This window comes from Bactrocera dorsalis, chromosome 1, assembly GCF_023373825.1.
Source record: "Bactrocera dorsalis isolate Fly_Bdor chromosome 1, ASM2337382v1, whole genome shotgun sequence".
Classification (NCBI taxonomy): domain Eukaryota; kingdom Metazoa; phylum Arthropoda; class Insecta; order Diptera; family Tephritidae; genus Bactrocera; species Bactrocera dorsalis.
Genome location: NC_064303.1, coordinates 101,957,068 through 101,968,067, shown reverse-complemented (window position 1 = coordinate 101,968,067; position 11,000 = coordinate 101,957,068). Strand labels below are relative to the sequence as shown.

Genomic DNA, 11,000 nt, shown 5'->3' with positions numbered 1-11,000 from the left:
TTGCTTCACCAAAAATGCGATTATTCCTTAAATAATATTTATAATCTTACTAATAGAAGTCATATAGATGGTATTGGTAGTACTACCTATGTATCAGCCACAGTAAAACGAAGGCGGGTCCTCTAGTTTATGTGTATTTTTTTAACTGACTAATTAAGAAAAAAATATTCCTTGTGTACAACTTACCAGCCTTACTTCTTTTCTGAAAAAAATGCGCAAACTGTTTGATTTTATTCAAGCAAATCAATTATTGCTTCAATTATGCAACATTTAATTTATTGAACATAATGAAAGCGTATTGTTACATATAATTACACTTAAGTTATTATTTATCGTATTCATAATATTTCTCATACGTTATAAGCTAAATATTTGACATGCTTTTGTCATAGTTATTACCATAATAATTACAATAATAATTATAAACGTTGGCAAAAGCAATGCCACGCCTTTCGTAAATTATTTTTTATGCTAAACCTTGCACACATGCATCGTTAAACCAGTCATTTTATAAGGAGCGAGTCGTAGCAAAATGTTAGATACTTTCTTACGAGTATTTCTTATGCTTTTTTTACTTTTTATAAGAGTACTTTTTTATTATCCTTTATTTTAATAACTGTTGTTCTTCACTATATTTCACTATTTCTATGCCTAATTTGGATTTTATTTTAATTTGTATTTATTTGCGGTTTTCACTTTTATTGAACTAAACTTTAACCAACGCACCGATTAGAATTTGAATCCTTAAGCCGGAAGTGGCTTCATCCATCCGCAAAGTTGTCGCTCAGTACGTTTCGGCTGTCCACTTGAAGCGGTGGATAACATTAATTAAGTAATTATGTTAAAATGCAATTTTTTCCTTGTTTTAACTTAATTAAATTTTCGTTTTCATCTCTGCAATTATTATCGCTGCAACAACACATATAAGTACGTGCTGGCGCATATAACGTATCTACAAATCAATTGCAACTTGATCGAATGTAATTTTATATGTTTGCAGGTTAATGTATTTCATTACTCAGCTTGTAGTTAAGCTTATTAAATTTTCAGTTTGATTTTAGTTGTCCTTCACGGTAACTTATGCTGCTATTTGCCACACTACACACATACATACATATTTACTTGCTTCTGGGCTGCAGTTTAGCGCCAGGCGCGCAGTAGAAGTGAAGCAAATTTCAATTAAAGTTTCAATACCTGCAATATTTCACTTAAAAGGCTTTCAAAACTACAGCGAGCGAGTGGTGACAGCTTCTAGTTGCTATGCAAAAAACGCGCTAACTGTGTTTTCGCCAGCGCTGCCCCTAAAGCACAGGTCGCACCAGCGCCAGTGTCACCAAACTCGCCTGCCAGCAGCCTTCACTCTACGCGCACTGACATACGTATGTATGTGTGCAGGCGTGTACACATGCATAATTTTCAATTAACTGTATAATTAACTCATAATTATTATCATTATTATCAGCGTCGTCTACATAATTATGATGAATAATCAGCGTTTGGCCATTAATAAGAACGTTTTGTAAATTTAACTAACCAACTAGTGGGTGTGTTGTTGCTGTTTTTGTTGTTGCAGCTACTACTATTCACAGTCGTGTGCTGAGCCTCAGCACCCGCCACCGTCGTTGCCTCTTCCCTCTTAACCGCGCTGAGCCCAACAATTGCGTCCAGCCGTTGCTTGCCAACAACACCCACTAAAGCCCGCACCACCAGACCGCCCACAACAGCAGCAGCAGCGGCAACAGTGTCGGCGACCGCTACTTTAGCCATTGTTGGGACGTGCTTGTCTTTGGCTCACTGTATCAGCGGTGAGTGCTGTGAATTCTCGCTAAAATCAACTGTATAATACATATCGTTCTCCAAATTCATCGCCAAATGCCGTTGGAACGGTCGTTCGTGCATTTGGCCACCCAGCTGTTGCTGCTGTTGACGCTGTTGTGAGTGATGTGCGGCGGCGCCATGTTGCGCCGATGGTAGGTGTCCGCGCGTCAGCGATGTCGTTGAGCCGGATGAGCGCAGTGAACCGCTGGCGCTGGTACCTGCACCGCCGCCACCGCCCAGTCCTTTGCCGCTGAGCCAGTGTTTGTTGAGCTTGCTTTGGGATTTGCTGCGTCGTCCAAATCCCAGTATTGGAAAGAATGTGGAGGAGCGCGTTGAAAATTTACGGTACGTCTGATTCACCTTGCAGTGACAAATGGCCACCTGTTTGAAGGAGAGAGAGAGAGAAAGAGAGAACAGGTGAGCGATGTCACATAAAATATGTCGTGTTGGCAATAAATTAATAAAATTAAGTTATAGTAGTGGAAGAGATTTGGCTGCTGAGTGTCGTTGAGATTGGGAATAGCACAAGTATCGCCTGTCCTCAAAAAAGTAGTCGGTCTAGACTATTTAGTCTATTAAGAAATTAAGCATAGAACTCTTTTCAAGCAGTATTTCATGAGATTGTGTAACTCCGAAGTAAAATTTGTGGTTCCGAGATTGAAAATGACATTTCTCTTAGCTCATGCGTTTTCAGTGGTTTTTGATGAAGAAGCGTGGACTGTGGCCCGGTTGCAGATGTTCGAGAAAATTACCGTTTTGCATATAGAAATATGAATACTTATGCCATGTCCGCAGAAGGAATGCTAGTCCTCTTTCTGCGAAGGTATTAAGTGAAATATTTACTTGAAATACTAGACGGCTTAGAACCCGGTCCAATTTGCTACCTAAAACTCCTAAATAATAAAAACGTAAGACCCTTAGCGCTTTGAGCCTATCAAAGGCTGGACAATGGATATTTCTACAACTTTGACAACTATCGTTCGAAAAATTTTGTAGCTTTAGCGCATAAATGCCTATTGGAGAGTGCCTAGGAATGCGGGAAGACCAACTTTTCTAAGTTCAAGTAAATAATTCAGTATAGCTTCTGCGTTTTCCAATAAGTCAGAAGGATCTCGTAGTCGCACAGGTGCAGCCGATCGATCACATCTTCCAGGCATGAAGTCCATTGGTCCAGTGTTGGAATGCAAGATCCTAATGGAGACCCATCTCCATGTGTTCTGTCTGGCTTGTCGATTCTGCTACGACTAGGCATCCAAAAGGCTCTGATAATGAAGTAACTTGATGGTATGAGGACTGACGATCGTTGACTTTGAGCGCAAAGTTAGCAAGCTCAGCGCTCGTATCATCCCTAAAACAGGCTGCACTTCATAGCATTATGTCTACTGCCATTTAAATACCTGAAAAAACCCGTGGCCCGGTAGCCTAAAGGTAAAATTGTCGGTGAGCTTCTTACGGAAAACTCCAAGACTAACTTTTCGAGGGCTTTTATTTCCTACCTGCTAATAATTCGAAGTAAAATGAAAGCTAACTCGGCTTTAATGAAAGCGTCTAGTGGAAACTTGCGTAACACAGTAATTCAACGGCTACGTTTCCACACTCACAATTTTTGTGGAGCTTTCGGAGGAAATGAAGGAAAAAGTTCGAAATTCTCATTAAATAAAAACTATATCGTAATTTAAAAAACTTGAAAAGCTTTTCAAATCCGAAAGTTTAATATTAAAGCAGAGATTATCAAATTTGGCTCACCATGAGGTCAAATGAGGCTCGTTATTCTACGAAACAAATTCAATGCCAATTTAACCCACACCCTTTCATTATATATACATATTAGTAGAGGCCCACAAAACTATTGCCACCACTAGTTAAGCTCCATGTGGTAGGCGAAAGCGTCTAAAGAAGCAATAAAATGTGGAAAGTGGCAATTCAAAGGGAAATATTCCGGCGTAGTCATGCAGACAAATTATAAGTATGTTGATGAGGATGCTTTGGCATTGGTAATGATTTTGAGGAATTCGCAAAGTATCACATAATTTAGCTTTAAATGAGCCCACAAGAGAGACACACGCTTCCATATATGGCACTATAGCAATTTGCATTCTCGAAGAGATTTGAAGTATACTTCATGACGTTGGTGTGAGAAAATAATGATTATGGTGGAAGGCTAAAATAGACTATATATACGTGTATGTATATACATATACTGAGATACTTACCACAACGGCCACAATAAAAACGGCTGCCGCCAGCACACCCGCACCAAAGTATGCATTATGCAATTCAATGGGGCTCTTTAGCACAACCGATGAACCGAAAGTTTTGTCATTAAAATTTCTGGCGCTCGTATCGTCGACCATAAACTCGCTGGAACTAACGACGGTCTCCACAACAAATTCGTCTGCAGCGTGGAATGTGAAGAGTAGTGTTCAAGTATGTTGAAGACGCAAAAGTAGTAAAGCAAGATTTGGCGAAAATAAAAAGCAAAGAGAGCGTGGGTAAGAGAAGGAGAGATATATAGTCGTAGAGAAATTAGTAAAGTAATTAAATAAATTACCGCTAAGTAAGCATGTGACAGAGATACGTACATATATTACTAAATAACGAATTAAAAGTAATGCCGTTATAGTGAAATACAGTTATATAATGGTTTTAATAATTAAAAATAAAAAATATAGACTCTAATGCGGCATTGCTCTCAGCAGTTTACCGTTATAATAAATTTGCCTAATGACTAGCAGTATTTCGTTCTAATATAATTTATTTTATCATAGCATACTTTTAAGCGTCAAGCTATTACTAGTAGTAAGCTTTGGTAGCAGTACATCAACGTTGCTTTTTGCTTTCTCTGCGAAAAACTGCCGTTTTAAATAATTAATTTTACAACTTGGCATAATGGCAAAAATTATGCATGACACCGCCAGTCCGACAAACAGACGCGCAAGTGTCAAGCGCCTATTTATACACCACACTACTGCGGTGTGACTGCGGCTTCCGGACTACTGCCACTGATGCTAACGTCCAAATTATGCTTAGTTATACTCCCTGGCGCTTACAGGACTAGTACATAAATATATATATATTTACTATACATATATATGTATATATAATATATGTATATCTACTATAAACCTAGACACTCACCTTCGCACATATTGCCGGTGTAGCCCGGCCGGCAGGCGCAGTAGAAGGAGGCGCCGCTGGTCCAGCATGTGCCGCCGTGCTTGCAGAGATTCTCAGTGCATTGCTGTAACGATAGTTGGGGGCGTGTGCAAGTGTGTTAGTGAGGCAAAAAGTGAAAAGTTAAATATAATTTTGCCAGTAAATTTCCTAATGTGTAAAATATGTACCAAATGTATGTGTGGCTGTTCATACATACTTATACATATGCGTATATGTGTGTGTGTATCAAAGTCGTTGGTGTTGCTGCCAGTCGTGCGGACGTTGCTATAATGACGTTTTAATGTGAGGTTAGCATGGCGCAAATGATAATAAATGCGCTTAATTATTTCAGTAGGAGACGAGTTTGCAAAAATTATGGACTTTTTGTTAAGCCCTCGTGATAATTTACGCGATAAATGATGTTTAATATTTAGCAAGTCAGGACGTTCATTGATACTTTTTCGTTGCGTGTCTTTGTCGTGTCGTCAATTAATGACAGTTGGTGTTTTTTTGACGAAAAGTAATAGCAGAACTTAAAGACATTTTTACTTTGCAGTTCTTTAAGATTCGCAGCCACAAATATGAAAGGAAAAAAATTAAAGTGTGCTCCATTTCGAGGTTCCCTACTTTTTTTTTAAGAAAAAGCACAGAAACTTTAAATTTAATAGCAAATTTTTTTTTAACATTCGAAAGAACGTTCGTTGGCATTTTTTTTTTTGAAGATTATCTTTTTCAAATTTAGGCTACGTCTTAGATGATCCATTCGTTCAGTTTAATTTACGATGACTCATTCGACCATTCCGTTTGGTAACTGGGGAATGACAGTCGTGATGTTTTGATCCAAGTCCCGAATCGAAGCAGGATTGTCCGCATAGGCTTGAGACTTTACATATCCTCACAGAAAAAAGGTTAACAGTGTGATTACACACGATCTTGGTGGCCAATTGACCGGCCGAAAACGTGAAGTTATCTGCTCACCGAAGTGGTCCCTCAATGAAACCATTGCTTTATGCAATGTGAAGGAATTGGCGCTGCTGTGGTGAAACCAAACTTCGCCGAGATCACGAGCTTCAATTCTAGGCATCAAACAGTCGGTTATCATGGCACGTAAAGATCGCCACTGACGGTTATGTTCTCACCGACATCATTTTTGAAGAAATATGGACCGAGATGATGGAAAGTACATCAGCTATTGTTTTTTCTGGATGCTCTTCGTCCCAAATTTAGCAAATTTTGCTTGTTTCCATACCTGTTGAGACTGAAATGGGCCTCACTGCTGAACAACATTTGGCTCGAAACGTCGGATCTTCTTGGACCTTTCCAAGAGATCATTGGGCGAAATTATGTCACTATAAAGTTGAGCTGCTTCAATTCTCCCACAAGCTACATTTTGTATGCTTTTAATTTAAGAACTCAACAAAAAATTAGCCAAATCGTGCCATACGTCAGTCCTAGTTGGTGCGAATGGCGCCGAATCGACTCTCCATGGTCTTCGTGTACACTCTCAGCTTAGGGTTCTATATTTTTTTCGCTGCGTGCTGGATGTAGTCTATTCGGTCGAATATTATTATTGCGAATAGTACGCTCAGTAGGCCGCTTATGTTAACCATAAGTTGAGCTGGGCGGAAAGAAGAGACCTAGCTGTTAATCCAAATAATACTGAACTGTATTTATTTATCAGTAGGTATAAAATCCCGGATGTATCATTTTCTTCATTAGGGGCTTTTGGGTTCTCTCTTTCGAACTTGTGAAGTACGTGAGAATATTTCTTTATAGGAAGCCCCATGCTGTGAGGAGGCTGATAAAGATCTAATATTGCTGTAAAGGAGCCACTGGAAAGCAGTGGAGTCCTTTACTAAAAGTTGTTCTTTGGCTTTACGAAACCATAATTAATCCAATACTGTTCGATAGTTTAACAGTTTGATAGAGGGCCCTCAGTTGCTATACGCGTTAAAAGATAGAGTGTGTCCAGCTAGCGGTTTTTATTGTCTTCAGTGCTGTACTATGTACCAACGATAGCTCCTAATGTCATACCATATACAGCACCCGTGGACACAACCGGAAAAAAATTACTGCGAAGGTTCCTATCAGACACTGGGAAGCCGGACACATTAAGAGTCCCAGAGTGTGACAATCCGAAATCCTCTCTCACTTTGATAGCATCTCTGACAACTTGAAGCCCTGCACCGCGGAATCTACATCTAATGTCATCTTCTCTGAGGGATGTATGGGAGAAGCGGAGTCGGAGAAGGGAGCAGTGAACTTTTTTACGGAACTAGGACTTTAGCCCTAGTTCAGGATGTCGTAATGCTAGGTGCTATAATTGGACACTGTTCTTTTAGCACTCACGCAGTGTGGCTTAAGAGTTTAGAGGACGTAACTTGTCAAACTTAGAAGAAAGAAGATGAGATGGAAACATCTAGAGATTTTCTCTTCCACTGTCCACCTTCCGACAGAATAAGGTTGAAGTATTTTCATTGAGACACTTTCTGCGAACTTGATGCATTGGAGGTTCAATAAATTTGTGGGTGGTTCTAGCGCTTTGTAAATATGCGACCGTATTTAATGGTTTAGTGGCAACACAACGGACAGTCGCTGCCTTCTTTTCGGAGCTCCCTACGAATTTTTTATGGAAGGACGTTTCTGCTCCTTTTTTGTTCTGATTAACATGGTTTATGTTTTGAACCCACAGGTGTAGGGGAAATTATGTTCATGGCTGTCTTCTTAAAGCGAGCGCCAGGTATCTGCAAGATTGACCTATTTAAGCGCCCCAGCCAGGTTGAGCCTCTGCTTGGGTCGCATGACACCTTGATCCAGTCCTTTTCGTACCCCCCATCATAGTTGGGCTCTCCATCCGAATGCTTTGTTATTGAGGAGCAACGAACACCCAGATAAAAAGTAAGACCTTAGCCAGGTAGCTTCCAATTGCAACATGAGCGAACTGTTACCAGCCGTTCCTGCTTTCATTGGAATACTGTGGTATCTACATATTACCAGTCGGCACCTTCGGAGAGGGTTCAGGGGGCTTTTAGCCATTTTGAAGCTCTCAACCACCATCAGTTTCAATCATGTTATTGCTTGCACAGACAGACGGACAGATAGTCATCGATTTAAAAAATTACTTTTAGGTTGACAAAACTTTCATATTCAGTAAGAATATGTTGCGAGAGTACAAAAACAGCTAAACACGAGTATAGCTAATAAACGAGACTAAAAGAGTCAAACAGATATTCGAAATATTTATTATTCCCTTGAGCAAGAGATATCAAAAAAATTGCTACTCGTTTTAGCTAATTTCTAGTCAAAGTGAATAAAACTGGAGAGAAATGGTGGTCGTAAATTGACTTTCCGTATTTGCTTTACATATGTATGTACATATGTATCTGTGCTACTTCATCTGCATAAAAAATCAAATAAACGCACTCAAAAAAAATTAAATAAAAAAAGAAACATGAAAGCGAGTGTAAAAATGCTGTTGGTAGCTAAGCAAAACTAATAACATATTTCTACATACATATGTACATATACGTATGTAGTTATATTGTATGTGTTGGCAGTTAAACTAACCGGCTACCGTGCTTATTTGCATACTCGTATTTTAGAGCAACGAAATGTCAGCAGTAGCAACAAAAACTAGCGCACTTCAAACGGCAACTAAATGCGAGTAAACAGCAAGCGAGAGCAAATTCAGTGCCATACTAGTGAATTCGGAATGAAATCAGCAGCGGAATTTAACTCTACTCCGCACTACAAACTTTCGTCATAATCGCATAAATTTGTTTAATAAAAATTATAAATTTTTTTCTTGAAAAATAAAATCACTTGATTAAGATAAGCTTATCTTTTAACTAAACCCAATTTAGATTCGTTTTTGGCTGATCACAATCTCGCCACTTTTAATTTGTTTAATTTTTGCGCAGCGAAATCGCTGTCTGCATAAAAATCGTAAAAACTCATTGGTTTCGGCGCCCACGTGTCTACAGCATTTTCGGGTGTGTGTATGTATGTGTGTGTTTATATATGTATTTGCTGTTTGGCGAAAATAAAAATTCTCTTACATAAATTGCGACTTACCTTTCGTGGCATTTGATTACAATCCAGGCCATTGCGTCCTCCCGGGCATTCACAGCTGAAATCGTTTCCATGGTCAATGCAGTGATGGCCATCGGGGCAGGGTTTTTTAGCGCAAAAATCCACCTAAATAGTAGCGTACGGAAAAGGTGACGGTTAGCGCAACTGGGCAAATACATTGGATATATATATATGTATGTACATATGTGTAATTCTTATGGGTAAGAGTCAAAGCAGTAGATTTCATAATAAATGTAGAAGGACATCAAATTTTGTGTGTTATGGCAGCAATTAGGGTATATTAGTAAGCAAAAAATGAGAGGGGATAAAAAATTGAGCTGAGATATGGTCCACGGTAATACTTGGAAAATTTTTTCATATTAAATTTAACAAAATGTGTAAAAAATCAGCAGAATTTTGGTTCATTTGAATATTTTTAGGTAAATACAGTCTTAAATGTTTAAAAAAGTATTATTTTCATACTTGAAGGGTGGAGATCGAATAATGCTTTTGTAGTTGATATCATAAATGTCTATAAAATATTGTCCGTTTTCCTATATCAAGAGTAAAAGCCAATTTATGAAATAATCATTAAGCCATCAGAAGTATTTGGTTATTAATTTTAAAATTTTGGTCTCCAATATTGCTATTTTTTTGCTTTTAAATTTCGACAATTGGCGTCTAGTAGTGTAATATGGCCGCTCACAACTTTATCGTAAATTTTGACAATTTTCAAGTTGAAGACACTCACATCGTTTTGACTTACGAGCGATAATTATGTTGCTTACAGTAACTTATAATATTTATCACTAGTCTTATCACAAAATGACGCGATGCCATTGATAACAAGGTTAGGTATTCCTTAAGGCTAGTATCGCCGTCCTATTATCAGAATGCACTTCAAAACAGTAAATCTACTGCTGTTGGTTACAGAAATTTAAATATTCATCTTGGCCAAAAAATGGCATTAAATCAAATACAATTTTCACGATTAATTTTTATAACTTTCACCAATTCATCAGGTGTATTGATGGTTGAATTCAATGTTTTGGTGATGCAACTTTATCAAGGACGAGTACTTATCAATGGTACAGTGAAATCTATCGAGGTCATAGACTCCAAAATAAGGTTCGTAAAACGTCGTCCAAAATCAGTTGTGGTTCCGAAAACTATTGATGCTGTGAGTAAACTGATATTGCCAGATGGTCAGCTGACCTATCGTGAGCTTGAGACAACTACCATTTGGGCATATTCAATGTTTCAGGAACATTTGACTGCCGAAATTGTTTGATTAGATAGATAGATAGATCCCACATAATTTGGAAATCGTTGAAAACAAAAAATCTTATCGATAGGTCAAAAGAGAGGTTAAAAAAAATACCATAACGGTTTTTCGGAACCAGTCCAGGACATCGCGATGAATCGTGGCTTTGCGCATATGAGCCTGAAAGTAAACAGCAATCGACAGTATGGGTGTTTCCAGATGAGCCGAATCAACAACGTTGTTCGCGTACGAAGCACTTCCAAACACTGCTTGCCTGTTTTTTTATGTTTTTTTTTTAGAAAAAACTAGGCATGACATAACCATATTACTAAAGCAACACAGAACAGTATAATCTGACTGATACGAGTATAAAACCATTTGTTTGCCAGTTGTCTTTCAAGAAATCAGAAAAACCATTCGCTGAAGACAGATCACTCTTCATAACGACAATGCGAGCTCTCACATTTTGACTGAAACATTTTTGAGCACTATGATGGGTCATACATAGGCCCTACTTGCCACAGAAAGACTTCTTTTTATTCCCGTATTAAAATATAAACCAAGAGATCAACGATTTTCGACACTTGAAGAGACACTTGAAGGTTGTTGCGTTCAGAACGCATGTTTTCGAATATTTTGAAAATGTATACAGCAATTTTTAAGACTAATACTTGGTCTGGATCTCTAATTC

At 38.4% G+C, this 11,000-nt stretch overlaps 1 protein-coding gene across 2 annotated transcripts in view; it reads right to left on the bottom strand.

The window, feature by feature from the left end:
- Positions 1–254: 254 nt before the first annotated feature.
- The window catches only part of LOC105231141 (uncharacterized), a 74,872-nt gene continuing 64,126 nt past the window's right edge, over positions 255–11,000 (bottom strand). For both annotated transcript variants that reach the window (XM_049459684.1, XM_049459689.1), the window contains exons 9-12: positions 9,049–9,171; positions 4,957–5,059; positions 4,032–4,213; positions 255–2,199 (exon numbers count right to left, since the gene is read on the bottom strand). In XM_049459684.1, coding sequence (XP_049315641.1) covers positions 1,792–2,199; positions 4,032–4,213; positions 4,957–5,059; positions 9,049–9,171 — 816 coding nt within the window. In that variant the 3' untranslated portion in view covers positions 255–1,791. The remainder of the gene's footprint in view (positions 2,200–4,031; positions 4,214–4,956; positions 5,060–9,048; positions 9,172–11,000) is intronic.